We start from the raw sequence: 22,361 nt of genomic DNA, 5'->3' as shown, positions 1-22,361 counted from the left end.
CACAAGCAATTGATTATAATGTAACTGTAATGATTCCAGTTTCCAGATAACAAGGTTTTCTACTTTACCTTAGATGGCGAAGATTCCGCTGGGGCAGATTCTGGTCGTCTTCGTGGAGGAACAGGAGGGGGGACAGGCACTTCATCAGTGCTCTTGGTTAAACTTATAGATGATACTGAAGCAGATCCTGTAGGATGTTAAATTTTTTGAAAAGTTCACAGGAATTTTATTTCATCTATCAATCCTGAAAAGACTTGGAAACTGCTTATATTTATTAAAAGAAATGTACAGAAGTATCAAAAGCAGTTCAATAAATCAACAACCAATAGTATTTCCTTTATTAAAGCAAACTGCTATAAAAGCATGCAGAAATTTCTTAGCAGAATTTTCAGAAAAAAAGCTGCCTAAGATATTCTGTTATTATGTTTCTTGAACAAAATAACATTCCTACTGTTAATCTATTACTGGAATTTTTAATTTGGATCTGAGTCTCAGATTTCTGGAAGAGACAGCACTATTAAAAACCTTTGGAATGGTAATTTCTGTTAAGCTTTTTTGATGGGCTCATTTTTTCCTCTGACTTTATTAGTACAGAATTTTCTTGCCTTCACTGGATAGTCCTTGGGGATAGTTTCTGATCTTAACCTCTCTCTCCAATGTCTCTCCCAGCAATCCCCTCAAAGGATGCCAGGGAGAGAATCTAGTGCCTCGGGGAGGGGTCTCTCCTCAGTGTGCTTAGATATTGTTCTCCTTGGCAGGGAAGCAAAGTCAGGTTCATCATACTCTAATCCAAAAATTTTCATTGTGATGGAGGTATTTAAGATGACTGAGGCAGTGTGCTGATAATAAAAACAGAAATTACACTAGAATCTGGTGAACCTGATTTAGGAGTAAGTTGATAAGCTGGCACCAAAAAGGTAAGTAAAGCCTCTAACTGTAACATATCTTACAGACATTTATAATGACAAGGACTTAATATAAGCATATAAATAATTACACTTTGAAAAACATTTATGTAATTTGTTAACTAGTTTATCAGCACAATGAAAAAGATTATGAAAAAACACTTAAATGGTCGTTCAAAATTATATTTGGCAGGTTCTTTTTCTCCTTTAAACATTGACAGTTTTTATTTTGCCAATTAAATGTTATAACAATATAGAACTTAAAAAGAGTAATTTGTGTATTGATATTATTTAAATGAACAACATTTTGATCACCTACCTTTTTTCTTAAGAGACTATGTAAGTTAATTTAGCTTTAAGAATATTTTCCATTGTACACATTCTGAAATCATTTGTATGAAGAACAACAAAAAACAATCTATTAGCTTAAAATTTATGAAACAGTTTGGTGAATTGTTAGTTTACTTTAAAATTAAAAGCAAATACCTACATTGGAACTTTATTTTGCTTATCAGTGATGAATATTTAGATTATATAATACAGATAGGTACAATGATAAGATAGCTGTTCTAAAGTCAAATAATAGTCATTTGCCTACAATCTGTGCTGTTCCCAGGCTAAGTGACTTAGACACTGCACGTAGCTGCCAACATTCTCATATGCGCATGCATGCTCTTGCTTTTTTTTTTAAAAGTTGAGCATTAAAATATGTTTAGAACTCCAGAGTTGGAAATGAGAAGTGGTTAAATGTGGAAGCCACCCATATAATAATGTTCTTTCAAAAGAGAAAAAAAGATTTTACAAAAAGCATGAAAAATATGTAAGTTTAAGCAAATCATTTATGGTCAAAAGATAGCACAAGTGAAGGCCTCACTTCTAAGATGCTGCAAAGCAAGGTACCAATACTGCCAGACCCAAGACGAGTTTTAGCAGGAAAGGTTACATTTGGTTTAATCTTTAAAGCCAAAGCGAAAATTATGAGTCTTAAACCAAATATACTAACTTGGGCCATGGGGCAGTGTAACTTGGATAAAGACGGTATCGCTGCCTGTGAAAGGAAACAAGAAAAAGTATATATTTTTTCTTTCATTGATATATTCAAACTCATCTGTAAAAATTTATTTATGATAGAAATGTTATTTTTGTCATTCTAGTTTTAAAGAATGGTAGAACAGTTTAGCAAAAGCTCATTACTACTTACTTTTGAGAAAGATAAAGAACTAAACTGCATTAATATTGGGAATTTTCCAGATTCCTTTTAGATTCACTACTTGATGCCATAATAATTAAATGAAAAGCATTCATGAGAAAACTATATACAATATCCTGTATATTAGAGGAAGACTTTCAAAAAATGTATAAACCCAATGTGAGCAAAGAATTCAGCTGGACCTACAGAAATATGTCATTTACTAAGGATTATTTTGAAAAACCAAACTTGTGAAAGTAAGTAGTAAATAATAAATTTATGTTACAAATATTAAAACATAAAAGGAAATTTCTTACTACTATAATTATTATAAAGTTTTGGAAATGTTCTTGGGGCATATGTTCATCACAAAATAACCACAGCTTTGGATATTACAAACAAGCTTCAAAGTGATATAGCTTTTTTTCCTTCTATATTTTTAAACACTTAAAAAAAATCATTAAACAGTTTTGGCGCTTAGACAGATTTTATATAGGAAACTCTGATAATTTTTGAATGTCTAATTTCAACAACACTAGCCCCAAGAGCATTAAAGTAGAAAAACTGAGACAAAGGCTAGAAGATCTATACTGCTTCTAAATCGATATAGGTGTTTAGGTTACACTGCCTCATATTACCAACATATTGAACAGATGATATCCAAGAGACTAAAGCAATACCTATAGCACTAGACTGAGCTGATTTTTAAAACTTCAGGTTTCTCTCATTTTTGCACAATAGGCAATAACTCAAATAATTAGGGCTGTTGTTTTTCTAGCTTCTTTGCTCAGAATGAGGATAATTTAACGTCCTAGGTTCAGTGGGCGGAATTATTAATTTGATTGCTTATACAGATACAGTGTTCTTATTTCCCAGACAGCTCCAATTTCAAATAATCTATCCTATTACCTCCTTTCCATATGTACTGATATTTATTTGGAGGCTCTGGTTACTAAGGGTAGCAATCCAGCTAATTCTAATAAGTTAGCTCTCAAAAGATTAAAATTCATTTTTACACTTTGATATTAAATAATTCTGCTACTGTGTCAAAGATTCTGTTTACTAAAAATCAGATTCTCTTCACTAACATAATAGGGGTTAAAGGGGGTAATCTGCTTTAGTGTTTACTACTTATGTATTTTCCAGTTTTCTTGGAAAGGAAATAAATATGCCTTCTGGAGATAAGCCTCAAGAACATGGTCGTATACTTAGTACAATACAGGAATAAAATCAAAAGACAAAGCTCATGACAGTTACCAACTGCCGGCTTTTAGAAAGAATGATTACACCTATGCATACACACTTGTGCACGCAGATGCAGACTTGGCTTTGATCATATTTATATATAGCACAGGCTTAGATTCATGTGTAAACTTGGGGCACTTTTCTGATTTGTCACTTCAAACTAATTGCTTGGTCTTACTGCCTGGAAAATGCTATTTAAAAACTCTCAGAATTAAACAGTATATATATCAAGAAATATATACTAGGAATTCTTGTCAGCTAGGTACTGAACAAATTTATTGATAATGACTTAGGAGTGAAAACCAATTAATCAAAAAGTAGTATCAATTTGTTAAATACAAACCCCAGACAAAAGATCAGTGGTTCTCCATCGTGGCTGCACATTAGACCCTGCTAGGGAGCTTTTAAAAAATACTGATGCCCACGTGCCAATGCCAGTGTAACTCAAGCGTGGGCTGGACATATAGGTATTTTTTAAAGCTCCCCAGGGGACTGTAATGTCCAACCAGGGTTGAAACCACTGTTGAAGATAATCTCCAATTTATAATTGAGTCATTCTTGGAATAGGAATAAGCATTTTCCTATAGAAAAAAATTATATAAATCATGAATAACTTCTTAAACTCACAACAGCCTGTTAAATGCAAGTGTATGAAATCAGAAACTAATCACTTATAATAATCTTCTATGAAGAAAAGCCTTGCATTCCAGCTTCAAATGCTTGGAATACATTTTTTCTTGTTAAAGCTTTCCCTACTAAGGGATGGGGCTAAAGCTCATCTGCAGCCCACAGACCAGGCCAGACCTATGGCTTCCTTTTATGACCAGGCAACCTTCAAACAGGAAGGTACCAAGAGCACTTCATCCTCCTCCCTCCATGCTATAGCCAGAGATGCAAAGCTGGGTGGTCTCTCCCCTTTTCCCGGCCACTGTCATCATCACCTCAGAGGTGGACCTGGTCAGGGTAAGGTGTGGAGCAGGGTTCTGAACGTGAGGATGTATGTAGCAGCAGTAGGTAGGTGGCCAGTTTCCTTCCCTCTCTGTCTTCACCACAAAGCTTTCCGTGACCATTCTTGCCTACTCTGTGGTCATCTTTGTGTAAACTTCTACAGCATTAATGTCTTTGCCACTCATTTAGCATTTTGCTAATAAATTAGCACTTACACATCTTCTCTGGTGAAGCCTATCTTACTGAGAGATGAAAAAAATCATGGTACAAACAGAATCAAGCACTTAACAATGGTTAAGCATGTAACTGTGATTTTCTTTGTACTATGATTATTTTTTTAACATCTCAGTAAGATTGCAAGCCCTAACAGAGAAGGTGTGTCACTGCTTAGCAAGAAATGAGATATGCAACAGATACTGGCTGAAAAAATTAATCTTTGTTTTTAAAGTAAGTTATTTTTGGAAAAAAAACTATAAGAAGCAAAAAAAGAACTATTATAACTGATCAAAAATTCTAGTCAAACTCTGCCTTTTAAAAAACGTAAGCAATGGAACTTTTTGCCTCATTGTATGGAGTGGAATATGTTCAGATGACTTAAGAATGTAGGTACAGCAGCTCTTTCCTGCCAGGCCCTGAGGGAAGCAAGGAAGTAGGTATTCACTCTAGTGGCAACACAGTGAGTACCAGGCTGGACGTGCTGGTGATCTACCCCGCCCCCCCCAACCCCATAACACTAGCAGATCTGTTAAGCAGAGTGGGGTCAAAAGCAGATGAGGACCTTTAATATACATAGACCACTAAAGAACTTTAAGTAAGGGACTAACTGAGCATACAGATGGTTTTATATTATACTGGCTTACTTAATTTCAAAATCAGTTATTTTCAATTTTTACTAAGAACAGAGGGAGTAGTAATAGGGGCTTGCTTTTTCACAAAGGAAGAGAAACGGAAAAAATCTTCAAGGCTAAGATTACAAAGCCTAAGGTTTCTCCACTTGTCTAGCTATTTTTAGTTAATATTCTTCCACTGTCACATATGACAAAGCACTGATCCAGAGCGCTGCATTCCAAAATGATTCCCTTTTCCCTGTTTGACTAATAATTTAAAGATTTAGCACTAGTAGGGAATGTAGTAGACTTATCTCCTGTTTTTCTACATCTTCCATTTTTAGCTACTTAAACTAAGAGAAACAGAATTTGCAATTGATGGCCTTCATGTGATTTCAATAATTCACTCATGGGAATCTTTATAATATAGATCACAGCCAACTGCTCTTGGAAAAACACCCTTCAAACAGTTAAATGGGTCATAATAAACAAGGATTTTAAGTCAGGTATACTGTGAAAAGTGCTGCTTTTACTTTATTACTTAATTTAGGAGGTTGGCGAATTGGGGAAAATAAATGGGAATTTTTTTTAACCTGGTGTTTATTTGAACTTATAAAAAATATCTGATAGCCTACTGTGTGCATAACATGACTTCATAATCCTCAGTAGCCAAACAAGGCCAAGGTGTGGCAATTCTTAAAACAAATACACTTTAGGTGATAAAATGATAAGACAAACTGCTGGGTAACTACAAATATATATACAACACGGGAATAAATAAACGGGATTCTGGACCAAATCTCAAAATAATATACCTCCAAAAAATAATTTTTTTTTTAAGTTAGATTCTCTGAGTTGGAAGAAATCTTAAAAATCTAGTTTAATCCCCAGAAGGCACAGAAAAAGTATTTTATCGAAAATCAGAAAGCTCACTAGCAGACTGGGATGACAAACTAGGATTCCTAACTCCTACGTCAGTGCTTCTCAACCTCCTCCCGAATAATAATGTCATGCTGCCTCTCACTATTGGATTCTATAACATCAAATATTAGGGCAGAACTTGAACTGTACACTGAGCTAGGACAGCCAATGGGAAGAGCATGTGGAAATGGTTGTGAGAGGGTTAAAGCCGACTGAATTCAAACTCTGATTTGATAATGAGCAAATGAAAAAAGGTTGTGGGTTCTTAGTAGAGATTTAAAGCTCCACATGAAATTGATTAAAAAATTAATGGAAGCATGGTGCTCTAGATATAAAAGGTAGCCTCTTCAAAGGGCTAGGGCTGGGCTGTACAGTTTGGCACCCATTAGCCACATGTGGTTATTAAGCATTTGAATGTGGCTAGTCCAAATTGAGATGTGCTATAAGTGTAAAACATATACTGCATTTTGAAGATTTAGAACCAAAAAAGAGATTGTAAAGTCTCTCAGTAAATTTTTATACTGATTTCATATTGAAATGACAACATTCTGCATATGCTGGGTTAAATAAAATATATTACTAAAATTAATTTCACCTAATTCTTTTTGCTTTTTTAAAATGTGGCTAAAGATCATTTAAAGTTACACATGTGGTTCACATTATATTTCTATTGGACAGCACTGATTTAAAACTAGGAAAGGGATGAGCAACAGTATGCAGGCGGTGAGATTTGTATGGCTGGGCTTGAAAGCATAGGAGTGTATTAGCCGGTGCTATATACCACCTGCTGGATGGTGTAGACTGAAAAAGGGTTAAGTAGGAGTTTGAATTTGATACATTGCAAAATTAGAAACTACAGAGTTTGGTTGGAAAGGAACCAGGTACTGAGCAGTATTCAAATATAATTTTGGAGGCAGCAATCAGATTGACATTCCATGCAGATTTTAGGAGTTATCTTTGTTTCCTCCAGAAGTTAGAGATGCATTTTAAATTCACCAATTGAAAACAAATGCTCGAATGAGCTTTCAATTACCAATTTCATCATCAGGCCTATCTGTAAAGTATAATACATTTAAAGAGGGTTGTTCTAACAGATAAACTGCTGGAGTTTAGAATTTATTTTATATTTCTATAATAATAGCTTTTGAAATGGTATTTGATTTACCTACAAATTTACAAAAAATATATATATACAGATTCCTTTTTACCTCTAGCACATATAACACTAACAATTACTTAAAGCACTTAAAACTTGAGCACCTACTTGAGTGAAAAGGGCTTGAATGATCAGAATCAAATACGCTGCAAACATCTGTGGTACTAGAAGCACCAGAAGCAGGAGGAGGTGTTAACGGTGTTCTTGGAGAATTTGGTGCAGATGCTGTACTTTCTGTTTCACTTTCAGGGATCCTACTATAACTAATTTTCCTTGGCTCTTGCTGCAGAGGTGTGGGATGTCTCATAGTACCTGGTCTTGGGTTTGATGGACGAACACCAGGAGATTTTAGGGGATAGCTATATTTTTTTGGCTGTAGACATATCAAAAGAAACACAACACTTACAACACCATAATGGAAAAGAAGGTTCTTCTATAAATGCTTGGTAAAATTCGATTAGTATCTAGTAAAACCACAAAGCACTAATAAAGAAGTGACATAATGATTCAAATCAAAGTGTCCAAGTTGAAGAGTTAACACCCCATTTCCATAAAGCCTTGGCTATCTAAATTATTAGGGATGCCATCAGGATCATTTGAGCTATTTACAAATGCATTAAACTGCTTGAGTTTTCATCTGTTTATGTTAGTTTTATGGCATTTTTTTTCTTACAGAGTGATCATTTCGCAATGATATCAGTGTGTCTCATTGGAGCAGACTATATAGCTATTTCCAATTTGCTGTTTTTAATCCATCTTTTAAAAAACTGTTTTAGGCCTTGAGAAGTTTTCTTGTGACATAATTTCATAAGCTTTGGTTCACAGACATTATGAGATTTATCTTGGTTACTTAGAAGCCATTTATGTTTACTTCTTGATTCTTGACTTTCTTATGAATAAGAGAGATTATATTCAGAACAGTGAGATGATGATACTGTACATACAACTTGGCCAGGCAGTTACTAGTAATAAGAAAGAATGGAAACTTTATTTCACCCCCAAAAAAGTATCTTTAGCCAAGCCTGTTATTTTTATGGCTAATGATTCAAGGTTAAAAGTTCTCATAAAAAGTACTTATATAAGTACATATATTTATTAAAAGTGAATTAGTATAAATTATCAGATTTCCTGCCCTTAACATAAATACCGAATAACATTTTTTGTTAAGTTGGCCATATTTGCCCAACTTCTTCATCTATCATATTAGGATTTATTCACATTAATATTAGTGCCCATTTACCTGGAACTAAGTGGAATAATCCTGAGCATATTTATTAAGCATTTATTCACTATTTTTATCCATTACATGTGCACGTCATCTCTAAATGCCTTTATAGAAAACTATAAACCACCAGATATAGATGACAACTGTAAAAAATATATAAATGTAAAAGAAATATAAATGTATGAATGCTTACAAATCTTGGGAGAGGCTTAGGGTTTCGTGGTTCTATTTCTAGGGATTTGTTGAAAAGATAATCTGTAAATTCTTTTTCCATACTATTTCCCATTGGATTCAAGTTTTCAAAGAACCTCTAAAATAGATGCCAAGAAAAACAATTATTAATATTAAATAATTTAAATTCAGTTTAAAGTTCATGAAAATAATTTAAGAAAACATTTAACGTAAGAAAATTGGAATTATTTAAGTTTTATTTTCCTTTTTCTCCGCAATAAACCTGCCTCTTATCAGGTGGTTATAAACTTAATCAGAAATATGTGTCCTCAAATAATTCAACTTACTTTGATATCTGATTCTACTCGTAAACAATAAGGCTGATTTTGGTACTGCTGGATCTCGCCTGTTATTTCTGCTACTTTCCTCCTTTTGCTAAAGTTTATAAGCTCTTTTCCATGCCTTTTTAGGACCTCAGGGTTGCCTTCTTCTGTTTTCAAGATATTAGTTAGATAAATTCCTAGAAGAGATAATAAATTATTTCAAGGATAAAAATGGAAAAGGCTAGTTTTTTTCTTTCTCAGTAATTACAGGTATATTACACTGTACCATCTCAACCATCATAACCAAAGAATTAAGGCACAAATTTCCATTCTATGAAAAACAACAAGCTAAGTAAATATCAAAGAAAGATTTTTATAAGTATCAAATTCTTCTGTGGCTTAAGTTCTATAAATACCCAGGAAAAAGGGAGACCAAGTTTAACAAAATTAATAGATTTTCAGGAGCAATAACCAATTTCCCACCCCCCACACCCATATGTTATTTAACATTAAGTCATGGTTTTGTTAAAGGAACTTTAAGAATAACCCATCACTATTAACACATATTTTTGGCAAAACAGGAAAACGTCAAATTTAGAGGATCATATTTTCTGCTTACTCAGCTCCTGAGGCCCCCAAGAGGTCGTTAGGCTTTGTAATTCAGAGGTAGTACTGTTTGGATAGGCTGACTCGTGAAAATGTGGGCGGATGTGCAAGCCTATCAAACACAGGACTGCATGTGATTTATGTATATTCTGGTCTTCAGTACTTCTAGAATTATGTCAGCCTGGTAAGGGAGCTCCTGTTTCCCCACCACTGCAGTTTGTGCACTGGATGAGGAGGAGAATGAACAAAATAGCAGGCATTTTAGTTCCTTTCTGTTCTAGCATAAAGGTTCTGGAGCCAGCTCTGAGGCCTTCTCCTCTTGTGATCTTGTGCAAGTTGCTTATCCTTGGTTTGCTCATCTCTAAAATGAGGACAGCAGGGTTGCTGTGAGAAATAAATGAGTAAATTTATGTACAGGCTTAGAATGGGGCCTGACAAAAGTAGATGCTTAATTAGCTGTGGTTGGGATTGTTGATACTGTTGTTGCTATTCTTGCCCTATCCTATTTCTGCCTTTTCCTCTTAAGTACTGACTATGATGCTTTAGGGAAAAAAAAAGTGTGAATATCTGAGTTCATTTGCTCAGTACACATTTGCTGAGTCTCTGCTGTACGCCAAGCACTGCATTAGGAACTGCAGATACAAAGATGAACAAGACACACAGTTCCTGACTTCAAGGAGTTCAGAGTGTTGAATGTGGGCTACTACAGTACCATTTGGTAAGTGCTATATTAATTAGTACTAATGCATAAGATGCTATGAGAGCACAAACACGATGTGCCTAACTCTGCCTTGAGCTGTTGGGAGTAGCAGAAGCATCACAGATTAAAATATGCTTAAAGTAAGTCTCAAAAAATGAATAGAAGTTTAATAAGCAGAATAAGATAGAGGGGCATTCTAAGCAAAGCAGCCACGTGTTTGAAGGCACTGGTTTTTGTGAAGCTTGGAGGCATACTCAGAAATGGCTAGCCTTTAGGGGTTTGGTCTGTGGGGTGGAGGAAGAGTGGCAGGAAATGAGGATAGGCAGAGGCAAGGAATCAGTAGTTCTAATCCCTTCTCCATCACTGCAGGTTAGTCACTGGATGAGGAGAGGGATGAACAAAGCAACAGGCACTTCAGTTCTAATCACAGATTAGTGGTTCTAAATGGTTTTGTGGTAGAGGCAAACGTTTGGTTTTTTTTGGCTGCACTGCACTGTTTGTGGGATTTCAGTTCCCCGACCAGGGATCAAACCCAGGCCCTCGGCAGTGAGAGTGCTAAGTCCCAACCACTGGACCACCAGGGAATTCCCGACGCAAACTTTTAGATACGAGAATATTTGGCTACGTTCTTGGCAAGATTAAATAACTCAAAATCAATAGTGAACAGTTAGCAATAATGAAACATGATAGACATCAATGCCTGTTTGGTTCTAGAAAGCATCCAGTTATTCAGTGTATTAATTACTTGGCTATTTCTCAGCACCTAGGCTACTCTTGATTATATATTCATAAGACAAATTGACCATGTGTTCTAGTAAGCACAGGCTCTTTTATTTTCCACATCTGCCTGTCACTGGCTTTTTTACTTGCAGTCGGTTATATTCTCCTCTACACTAAGTTGCATGACCCACTTAGTTCAATGTTCAGTCTGACAAACGTCCGTGACAGTACACATATTCAATGGGAGCCAAAATTAACCTTCCATATTGGCCACAAATTGATGGCCCAACTATGAAGAGTTTGTGGGTAGTAGCACCCGTACAGGGTCACAAAGAGCCTTTTTAAAAGAGCTTAGCTTGTATCCAGTAGGTAATTAGGAGACTATCAGCATCTTTACATTCTAGAATGATTATTCTGGTTGTACTGTGACGCTAGATGGGTTAGAAGGAGTTAAGACTAGAAGCAGGAAGCTCAGTTAACAGAGTAAAAGTCATCTTGGTGAGATGATGAGGGCTACCTTAGGGCCCACAGGCATAGAGTGGAGTGCATAAATATCTAAGAGGTAAATGCCACAAGAACTGATTAAGTGGTTTGGGCAGAGGGTAGGCACAGCGGGAAGGAAGACTCTCACCTTTGTGCCTGAGGGACTGACTGGGTGGTGGTGTAATGACTGACCTGGGGAACATGGGGATAATAAATTGTGGGATATTGTAGGTGTTAAAAGTATACTTGAAAGAAGTTGTGAAAATGCTTACAAGTAGCATTTTGGGAGAGTTCAGGATAGAATCTGGGATTATTTTATGACAAATTAACGGCTAGTTAAAAGGAGAACAAATAATTAAAGAGGTGCTGTTCAAACTTTGTTGATCATAAACTACATTAGTAAAAAAATGTTTAAGCATGCACTCTCTCTCTCTCTCTGTGTATATGTATAATAAAAAATGTAGTGCAAATATGTACATAGATGTGAATATTATAAACTGTTAAAGTTTAATTTTTTTAAAAAAGGTCATTTTACATACCCTGCTCTAGGGACAGCTGTTCTAGGGAGAGGAAAAGCAGAGCATTATGACAAATGATGAAGAGGGATGAGGTTTCACCTCTTTGCTGACACCCTTCCCAAGCTTTTCGGGAAAAGTGGCTGCTCAGGGTTCACAGAGCACTCTGTTCATACTTTGATTTACACGTTTCTACAATACAGTGTTATATTTACTACATAGCACTATATTTTTCTGCTCTTTCAAGGGAGCTTATTGAGGATAACACTATGTTTTACTTGTCTCTCTATTCTCAACACCTAGCCCTGGGCCTGACACATACAGGCATTCGACAGATATTTCTGAATGAATAAAAGCAGCACACTATTTCAGAATAGAAAAGAAAGCATTTGCAGACTAGACCGGGATACAAGAGACATACAGTCAATTCTAAAATGGCAGGAGAGCAAGAGTGGAGATGGAACAAACTGACAAGAAACAGAAGGAGAACACAAAATTAGAGCAGTGTGAAAGGAAAAGAGCAAAGCTGATGTTACAGGCTTGGAGTTTTGTGCAGAGAGGTGAGACTTGGTTGAGGTAGAAATCTACATCCTTTTACCTGAGAGGAAATGTTAGTTTGCCTATACATATTCATTCTACCTATGAGTAGAACCTTGTAGTGTATGGAGAAAAATTGGGAAATAGACCAGTAGCCTGGCATAGCCTTGGAAGGAGAAATTTTCTGACTTTTATTATTCTGTAAATAGTGCAGTGCCAGCAAAAAAATCTGAGTAAGAATTCTGCTAAGATGATAGAGAAAGTAGAAGTGTCAGATACTACCCCTGAGCCTCCTATAGACGGGAAAAAAATCCAGTATCCAGAATTAAGGATAAGAATCTAGAAGAAGTTTCTACAATTGACCATATAGATGAAATGGAACTAAGCAGCAGCAATAATACCTACCTACTGGGTCAGAACCATGAAAGGCTACCTGGCTAACCTTTAGCTTGGAAATAGCAAAAATCTCCTAGAGCAGCAGAACAGACCAGAGACTTAATAATCAGGAAGATATGCAGAAATGGGTAGGAAGGCTGGCAGGCAGGCTGTCTGCACCTATTAAACCACCTACATGTTTGCAATCACTCACTAAATCATATGGCTCACTTTAAAACACAATGGAATACTACTCTAAATACAGGTCTGAAATTTCCTTTTTTCTCTTAACAACATGTTAACAAAAATCAATTACGTTAGTTCATAGAGATCTGAAAGAGAATACAGTTTGTTTGTATGAATAAATGTCCACCAATCAGGTGATATAATGGAGTAGCAGGGGCCAAACATGAGTCCAGTGAACAGGCCCTGTGGTTTCATTTCACCTCTGTGTAACAGGGGCCATAGGATATCATGAGTAGCATGACTATAAGTTCAGTGAGTGTACTGAGTGACTAAGATATTTCGCTTTTTTCTAAGCACCTGACATAGCCCCTGATACTTAGTGGTACTCAAGAAATATTTGTTGACAGGTTGAATGAAATGAACATCAGACTGAGGTCCTTCCCAGGCTCCCTTGTATGAACTGGCACCATAGTTACTACACTTAAAAGTAAATGCATAGACTTCAATGTTTTATCAGAAAGAGAAATGAACTCAACAGTTTTATCAAGAATTTAGGGGGAAAAATCCTCAGAAAACGGAATAAATTAACAATGATAAAAAGTAATACATGACATAAAAACTATAAAATCAGAGAGAATAACTGTTTCAACTTTTATTGTTTGGAAGAAAAACACAGTAAAACAAACAAGTAAAAATAGAAACAGAAAAACATATTGCAAATAAGAGCAATTTTAAAAGTAGCATTTTTATAGAGTGAATGCTAGTACTTTTAGAATACTGAAATGAGACAACTGTGTAGCAAACAAAACTGAAATAGAAAAAAAATTAAGGAAGAAATGAAAATGTTATTATAGAATTACATACTACAAAAGATTCTAGGCCCAGATGGTTTTTCTGTTGGAATATTTCAAAGTTTAAAGGCTAGATCATTTCATGATATTCTGGAATAGAATAAGATGGAAAGCTGCTTAACTCATGTTACAAGGTAAATATAACCATAATAACAAAAGCTGATAAATATAGGACAAGAAGAAAAACCACAAACCAATCTCACTTATAAAGATGGATGCAAAAATCCTGAATAAAATGATAATGAATAGAATTCATTTGTATATTTAAAAGACTAATCCACCATGAATATAAAAGACTTAATGTTGGTTAACAGAAAGGTTCAATATTAGCAAACCTATAATTTTAATTTGCTAAATAAGAAAAATCATTTTGCTCTAAGACAGCAAACTATAAAGGTAAATGTATACTGCCAACAAAAACACAGAAGATAACTATGCAAAGAAATTGTCTTAACATAATAAATAGCATGGAATCAAGCAAATAGCAAAATTATACCTATCCCTGCTGAAACAGAGATGAAAACAGAACTTCTTCTTTTTATTACTGTTTAACCTTTTTTTTTTTTTTTTTTTTTTTTTGCGGTACGCGGGCCTCTCACTGTTGTGGCCTCTCCCATTGCGGAGCACAGGCTCCGGACACACAGGTTCAGCGGCCATGGCTCACGGGCCCAGCCGCTCCGTGGCACGTGGGATCTTCCCAGACTGGGGCACGAACCCGTTGTCCCCTGCATCGGCAGGCGGACTCGCAACCACTGCGCCACCAGGGAAGCCCACTGTTTAACCTTTGTTTGGGAAGTTGTGACTAATGCTGTAAGGCCTAACACAGAAATAAAATCAAAAGAAGAGACACTATTGTTATCGGTAGACATGATTAAATATCTAGAAAATCCCAGGAAATTAATAATTCTTGGAATTAAGGGAAATTGACTATTAAAAAATGAATACCATTCACGATCAAAAATACCTAGGAAAAAGCTAATTATCATAAATGTTCTTTCCAAATTAATTGATAGATCATTCCAACTGTATTTTGGGGAATCACTCCCCCTCCCCAGTTCATTTGGAAAAATAAAGAGACAAAACTGGCAAAGAAAATACTGAAGAAACATCAACAAACCAATCTTATTATACATGAAAATATTATAAATATAAAGCAGGATTTCTCTCTCTCTCTCTCTCTTTCTTTCTTTCTTTTTTGTGGCTGAGCTATGTGGCTTGTGAGATCTTAGCTCCCCGACCAGGGATCGAACCCCGGCCCACGGCCGTGAAAGTGCCAAGTCCTAACCACTAGACCGCCAGGGAAGTCCCTAAAGCAGGATTTCTTACCCTTGGCACTACTGACCTCTTAAACTGGATATTTCTTTGTTGTGCGGGCTGTCCTGTGCACTGCAGGCTGTTAGCAATATTCCTGTCCCCTACTGACTAGAGGCCTCTAGCACTCCCCAACTCGAACAACAAAAAATGCCTCTAGACATTGCTGAATGTTCCTTGGGGGACAAAAATTGCCCTGGTTGAGAATCACTGATTATAAAGTGCCAATCATTAAGACTGGGGCACTAGCATAAGAAGTTAATGGGATGAACCTAGAGATTATCATACTAAGTGAAGTTAGACAGAGAAAGACAAATATATGATATCACTCACATGTGGAATCTAATTTAAAAAAAGATACAAATGAACTTATTTACAAAACAGAAACAGATTTACAGAAATCGCAAACAAACTTATGGTTACCAAAGGGGAAATGTTGGGGGGAGGGATAAATCAGAAGCTTGAGATAAACACACACACACTACTATATATGACAGATAACCAATAAGGACCTACTGTATAGCATAGGGAACTCTACTCAATATTCTGTGATAACCTATATGAGAAAAGAATCTAAAAAAGAATTAATATATGTATAGGTATAACTGAATCACTTTGCTGTACACCTGTAACTAATATAACATTGTAAATCAACTGTACTCCAATAAAATTAAAATAAAATAAAATGAAGTTAATGGGAAACAATACTTTTAAAGAAGGAGGTACCATATATAAATGGGGATGAAGAAGACTTATTCAATAAACATGGGTCAACATATAAACAATCTGGTGGAGAAACAAATTTGAATATTTCATATGATATCTAAAAGAGACTTCAATTTGATTGAAGAGTTAAATATAATTTTAAAAGTCAAATCATAAAGCTAGGAGAAAATATGACTGAATGTTAAGTTACTAGACTGGAAGAACTTTCTACAGTCAGAAACAATAGAAATCATAATGGGAAAAATGGACAGATTATAGAATTTTAAAAATACTGTATTTCAAAGAATAACAACTAAAAGGCAGACTGGTAAAATATCTAGCTCAAGAAATATCCAGCTAGATATAAATTATCTAGTTAGATTGGCTAGCTAGCTCAAGAAAATATTGTCAAATACATAAAAAAGGTATAAATATGAAGATATTCATTATAACATTATTTAGGAAAGCAAAAAAGCTGGAAACAACATATGCGTCAGGTCATAGGGTAACAGTTAAATAAACTGTCATACCAACTTTAAAGAATATCTTGTAGCCATTAGAAATGGTAATTATGAAGACTAATAAAACACAACAATATATCTAGGATATGGTAAGTGAAAAAAGTGAACAATGTGTACCTGTCACACAATTACAACTATATACAATATGTATATGTACAAAACTGGTTGGTTATAAAGCCTGAACCAAAATGTCAATTGAAAAACTATCAGGACATAACAATGTTACATGCAGTATAACTTAAAGCTATATAGAAAATATATAAATAGGGATGAGGAAAAGGCTAGAAGAAAATACACCACATACTAAAAAGACTAAACACCAGATGTGTAATTGAGGTCATAATTTTTTTAAGTATTTAGAGGAAGAATCATGAGAGCATATATACTAGCAGAGAAAACAAACCAGTGTGAAAGAGATACTGAAGATATAAAATAACAGGAAATAAGCTGGGACGAAGTGAGAGGGTGGCATGGACTTATATATACTACCAAATACTACCCAGATAGCTAGTGGGAAGCAGCCACATAGCACAGGGAGATCAGCTCGGTGCTCTGTGACCACTTAGAGGGGTGGGATAGGGAGGGTGGGAGGGAGGGAGACGCAAGAGGGAGGGAATATGGGGATATATGTGTATGTAGAGCTGATTCACTTTGTTATAAAGCAGAAACTAACACACCACTGTAAAGCAATTATACTCCAATAAAGACGTTAAATAAATAAAATACAGGAAATAAATGATGGAATAAGATAGAGGAACCTACAGAAAGGGAGAAGATTCAGATGGTAGGTTTCAGTCTTAAAAGAAAGAAAAGGCACTACCTTACTCTGGTGCAAAAAGGAAGGAAAAAAGAATAGGTAAAATTTTGATGTGTAGAAGGTGTGGGCCCAAAGGCACATGCACTATGGTTTTTAGCCATGTGAGACTGTTTATAAGCAGCATGATTATCAAGTATGGGTAAATATGGCCATGCCTCTTGTGTGGAGTGTTTGGTTTACTAAAAGTCAATAAAAAGATTTCTATGAATATTAAAACAGAAGTAAGCACTATACAATATTGAATGGCTGCACAATATGGAAATAAAAAGTGGAATGTACATATTTGGCTTCATCTTAAAAAGGTCCTCATAGAGAAAAATTCTAAGGAGATTCAGGTGCTAAATATTTGTTAAGTACTTTCTGCTGGTATATTAGACATGTGTTTACTCAGTCATTTAATGAAATAACTGTTGTTTTATCCAGAAACATGATAAAGATTTAAGAAGAAATGCTCACCAAAGAAAGGCACACATGGTGGATTAATAGACCTGAGTTTTGCCAAATATTTCTTATAGTGATCTTCACTTAGTTCATGAGCTTCTTCTAAAATTTTCTTTTGGCGACTTGGTATTTGCTACAATAAAAAAAATAATGTTTAGGGAATATAAGTTTACAAAGGGAATCACAGGTTTTGCCAAAAAATGCCAGGCTTAGAGTAAAGCCCAAACACAACAGTATCAGTTTGATTCTAAGAATGATAATACTGCTTCAAAGAGACTATCTTCATAGACCCTAGTACAAACGTAAAGAAAAAGTGTGTGTGTGTGAGAAATCTATCTTATCTTGCCATTCCTCAAACAAGTATGTGAGCATTTAGTTGTACATTATATTACAAATAAGGTGTTGAAATCTTTTTATTCTTCTAACTTAGACTAGGACCTGTGAATACATTTTAATGACACTGCCTAATTTACAAAGAGCAACCAATTCAATACAAAATTTAGGTAATTCCATCATTTCAGCTGTTACTGAAAAGATAGATGAGGCATGTAAAAATTAAAGGTCATAATTGTTAACATCCTGATTCCTAGGAACAGGGAATGGAAAAAACACCTTTAGATAAGCAAACCTACCTCAAACGTGTGGTCTAGTCTGTATACAGGTGATGAGTTCATAGCACTGACAACCTCAAGGACACCATTGAAGTTGTTCAGCTCTTGAAAGACTTGCAGAATCTCAATTATTCGACTCACCACAGCTACTCTTTCTTCTAAGTTTTCAGTTTCTACAATACATCTGGGAATCAAAGACAAAAAGTGAATTAAAAAATTTGGAGTTTTCCCAACGAAGATATGATTTAAAGAATTTAGCAAACAAAATGGAATGGAGGGCAGCTATAGTGTAACAGTAGAGAATACGTATTCAGAATGGCAGGTAAATAGTAGGTGAATGGAAGAGAAGGCAATGCCTTCAGTCAGGCATGCTGCTTGTCACTGTTTTCCAGACTGATACAGTCAACCGGTCAGTCATTCTTCCTATTATATTTGGTGCATTCTCTCTCAGTATTGGAGTTCTCTGATCAGTCTATCATCTTGTTGAATGTATGCTGGTCTTTAGGATGTGGGTGTGTTCTAGGGAAATTATTCTCAAATTTAAGAATTTTCTGCCTCTTATTCTTCATCTAATTGTAAGATTTTAGTGATTAATGCTTAATTTCTTTCTTTGACATACAGAAATAATTACCTACATTTCTAAGAACAGCTCTTTAGATAAGCACTATAATGTTAAAAAGTGAATGAAAGTATTTTACCACCATTCAGAATAAAAAATTTTTAATTACTTAGAAAGAATAAAAAAGTCAATGAAAACAAAAGCTCTTTACATTTAAATACCAAGAATCCTTGGAAAGTACATATATATCCAAGTAAATAGCTAAAAGTAAGCTATGCTCAAAAAAGAATTCCTCAGTGAGCATTTACTCTCTATTTCTAGTATTTGAGAAAAATTTTTATTTACTAATCACTTATCAGTAAAGAAAATATTTTAAACTTGGTTTTCAATAATGTGATAGTAAACAACTCAATCTAAGAAAAAATAAAATACACATATGGAAAAAATAAATATAAATCAATATTAAACATTAACAAAAATGTAAAGTTGTGGATTACACTATTCTCTGGTGAGGCTAACACTGAAAAAAAAAAACACTGCAAAACTATCAAAATAAATCTGCCTTATCAAATTAAACATGTTTATGCATTAAAGTGTCAGATGTCTACAAATCATATACCAGCTAACTAATTATCTAGACATTTTAAAAGGTATGATACAAGTATAATATGTTTACATTTTTTTTTTAAACTCAGTTGATATTAACTAGGTGTACACAATGAGATCACCTGTGGAGCTTTTATAAAAACCAGGTAAGTCTGGGATGATTTATCCGGAAGTGACTTCAATTCTAATGCACATCTATGGCTAAAAAACCACTGTGGCAAATGAACAAGAACCTCTTCCACTGAAAAGGCAGAAACTGGAACCCTTGTACAATGTTAATGGTGAGAATGCAAAATGATGTAGCCACTATGGAAAACAGTATGGAGGCTCCTCAAAAAAAATTAAAAATGAACTATCATACGATCAGCAATCCTACTTCTAGGTATTTATCCAAAAGTACTGTAATCTCAAAGAGATATTAGCACTCCCATGTTCATTGCAGCACTATTCACAAGAGCCAAATGTGGAAACAACCTAAATGTCCATCTACAAATGAAAGGATAAAGAAAATGAGAAATATATGTATCATGGAATATTATTCAGTCAAAAAAGAAGGAAATCTTGCAATATGTGACAACATGGATGAACACTGAGGACATTATGCTAAGTGAAATAAGCCAGTCATAGAAGGACAAATACTGCATGATTCTACATATATGAGGTATCTAAAATAGACTCATAGAAGCAAAGAACAAAATGATGGTTGCCAGGGGCTGGGGGAGGGGGAAATGGGGAGTTGCTAATCAACATGTATAAATGTTCGTGTTGATTAGCACTTATTTACACAAGATAAATAAATTCTAGAGATCTGCTGCACATGATGCCTATAGATAATAATACTGTATTTGTACACTGAAAAAAATCTTACCACAATTAAAAAAAGCAAAAAGAGAAAGGAAAAAGGTTAGGAAATGGCCGCCTTCTCAGTAATCTATTAAAAAATAGGACAGAAATGAAAATGGTCTGTATGTCTTATGAGTTATGTTTCCTCTTTATAGACATAACTTTTAATTATTATGATGGCAAAGTGCTTCTGCAACTGAAGTGTAGTTATTTGACTTGATAAAGAAGAAATCAGGAAGCAACAGTTAGCGGGCAAATTCCAAAGTTTTACTTTTTAGAGGCTAAGAAGTAATAACATAAATAGAAGGAAGTCCTAACTTTCAGATGACTTATTTCTCATTAGGAATTGCTTTCTGGTCTTTATCCACACTCTAGCTCATATTCCAGTCATTCCTTTATGTCACTGGTATTGTGTTCTGATAATGCCAATATGATCTGTGGCAACTTCATATCACCCTTATAAAATATGGGTCAAGATCATAAAAAATATGGCCAATACATAAAACTCTAATATGTGGCTCCAATTATTAAATTGTATTGAGATTCTGGACTTTTGACATGACAGTGTAAGAAGTTCTGTTTACTTACTCCTCAGGGAAACTGGTGAAAATTATATATATAATTATATATATAAAGTTCTAGCAGTCTCTGGAAATGGCCCTAAGAGCAAATGGCAAATAAAGAAACATCTACTCGGACTTCTCTGGTGGTGCAGCGGTTAAGAATCCGCCTGCCAATGCAGGGAACATGGGTTCGATCCCTGGTCCGGGAAGATCCCACATGCCGCAGAGCAACTAAGCCCGTGCACCACAGCTACTGAGCCTGTGCTCTAGAGCCCGTGAGCCACAACTACTGAGCCCACGTGCCACAACTAATGAAGCTTGCGTGCCTAGAGCCCATGTTCCACAACAAGAGAAGCCACCGCAATGAAGAGTAGCCCCCGTTCGCTGCAGCTAGAGAAAGTCTGCGTGCAGCAATGAAGACCCAATGCAGCCAAAAATAAATAAATAAATAAACGAACAAACAAATAATTAATTAAAAAAAAGACAGAGAAACATCTATTCAGGAAAATGTACAACAATTCAGTAAGAGAGGCAAGAGTTTGTAGTATCTGAACCAAGACTTCCTCTACCCTCATTCCTCAGAGAACCTCGTGGGGTCGGTAGGGTGGGGGGCAGTTAGCCCAGACAGCCAAGAACACAGGGCTCCCTACCCCTCTGACCTCTAAAATGTCAGGCTTCACTGGGGGAAAACACAGGCAACAGTAAACTGCCTGCAAGACAGACGTGATATGTCAGATTTAACAAAAAAAGATTTCAAAGTAGCCATTCTGAATTTGTTCACAGAACTAAAGGAAAGTATATTTAAAAAGTAAAAGGGGGGTATGATTACAATGTGCACCAATAGAGAGTATCCTAAAAGACACAGGAATTATAAAAGAAGCCAAATGGAAACTCTGGATTTGAAAAGTACAATAGTTAAAATAAAAATTTTACTAGAGGGACTCAATAGTCCATTTGAACTGACAGAAGAAAAAAATAGTTAAACTTAAAGACAGAGGTATTGTTTAAAAAATGAAGGCAAAATAAAGACCTTCCCATATAAACAAAAACTAAGAGAATTTGTTGCTAGCAGACCCACCATACAAGAAATTGTACCGCAAGTTCTTCAAGCTGAAAGCAAGTGACCCCAGATGGTAATATGAATCCACACAAACAGCACTGGTAAAGGTAATTATATGATTATAAAAAAGACTATAAATGCCTATTTTTTTCCTTATTGCTTTTCTTAACTGATTTAAAAAGCAATTGTATAAAATAATGTGTATGTAATGTATTGTTGGGCCTATAACATAGAGAAATGTAATGTATGTGAAATACATTGCCAATAACTACACAAAGAGTGGGTGAGAGCAAAGCTGTAACAGGCTAAGAAAATAATGGCAAATGGTAGTAAAGCAATAATTATAACAATGTATTGTTAGATCTACATCGTTAATTATATGTAATATATAGTACAATACCACAAAAGGGAGGGAGTGAATAGAGCCACAGAGGAGTAACA

The 22,361-nt window shown here is 35.2% G+C and overlaps 1 protein-coding gene across 2 annotated transcripts in view; it reads right to left on the bottom strand.

Annotated features, from left to right (window-relative positions):
* Positions 1-22,361, bottom strand: part of SOS1 (SOS Ras/Rac guanine nucleotide exchange factor 1) — a 150,921-nt gene that overhangs the window by 5,815 nt on the left and 122,745 nt on the right. The window contains exons 16-22 of one of the 2 annotated variants that reach the window (XM_029231478.1): positions 18,311-18,473; positions 17,694-17,811; positions 8,935-9,107; positions 8,610-8,726; positions 7,300-7,564; positions 1,909-1,953; positions 69-187 (exon numbers count right to left, since the gene is read on the bottom strand). In XM_029231478.1, coding sequence (XP_029087311.1) covers positions 69-187; positions 1,909-1,953; positions 7,300-7,564; positions 8,610-8,726; positions 8,935-9,107; positions 17,694-17,811; positions 18,311-18,473 — 1,000 coding nt within the window. The remainder of the gene's footprint in view (positions 1-68; positions 188-1,908; positions 1,954-7,299; positions 7,565-8,609; positions 8,727-8,934; positions 9,108-17,693; positions 17,812-18,310; positions 18,474-22,361) is intronic. The other variant, XM_029231479.1, reaches the window with a different exon arrangement.

This window comes from Monodon monoceros, unplaced genomic scaffold (genome assembly GCF_005190385.1).
Source record: "Monodon monoceros isolate NGI ecotype Baffin Bay Population unplaced genomic scaffold, NGI_Narwhal_1 Super_Scaffold_19, whole genome shotgun sequence".
NCBI classification, from domain to species: domain Eukaryota; kingdom Metazoa; phylum Chordata; class Mammalia; order Artiodactyla; family Monodontidae; genus Monodon; species Monodon monoceros.
Note: the sequence above shows the minus strand (reverse complement) of the source record. Positions and strands in the feature narration are given on the sequence as shown.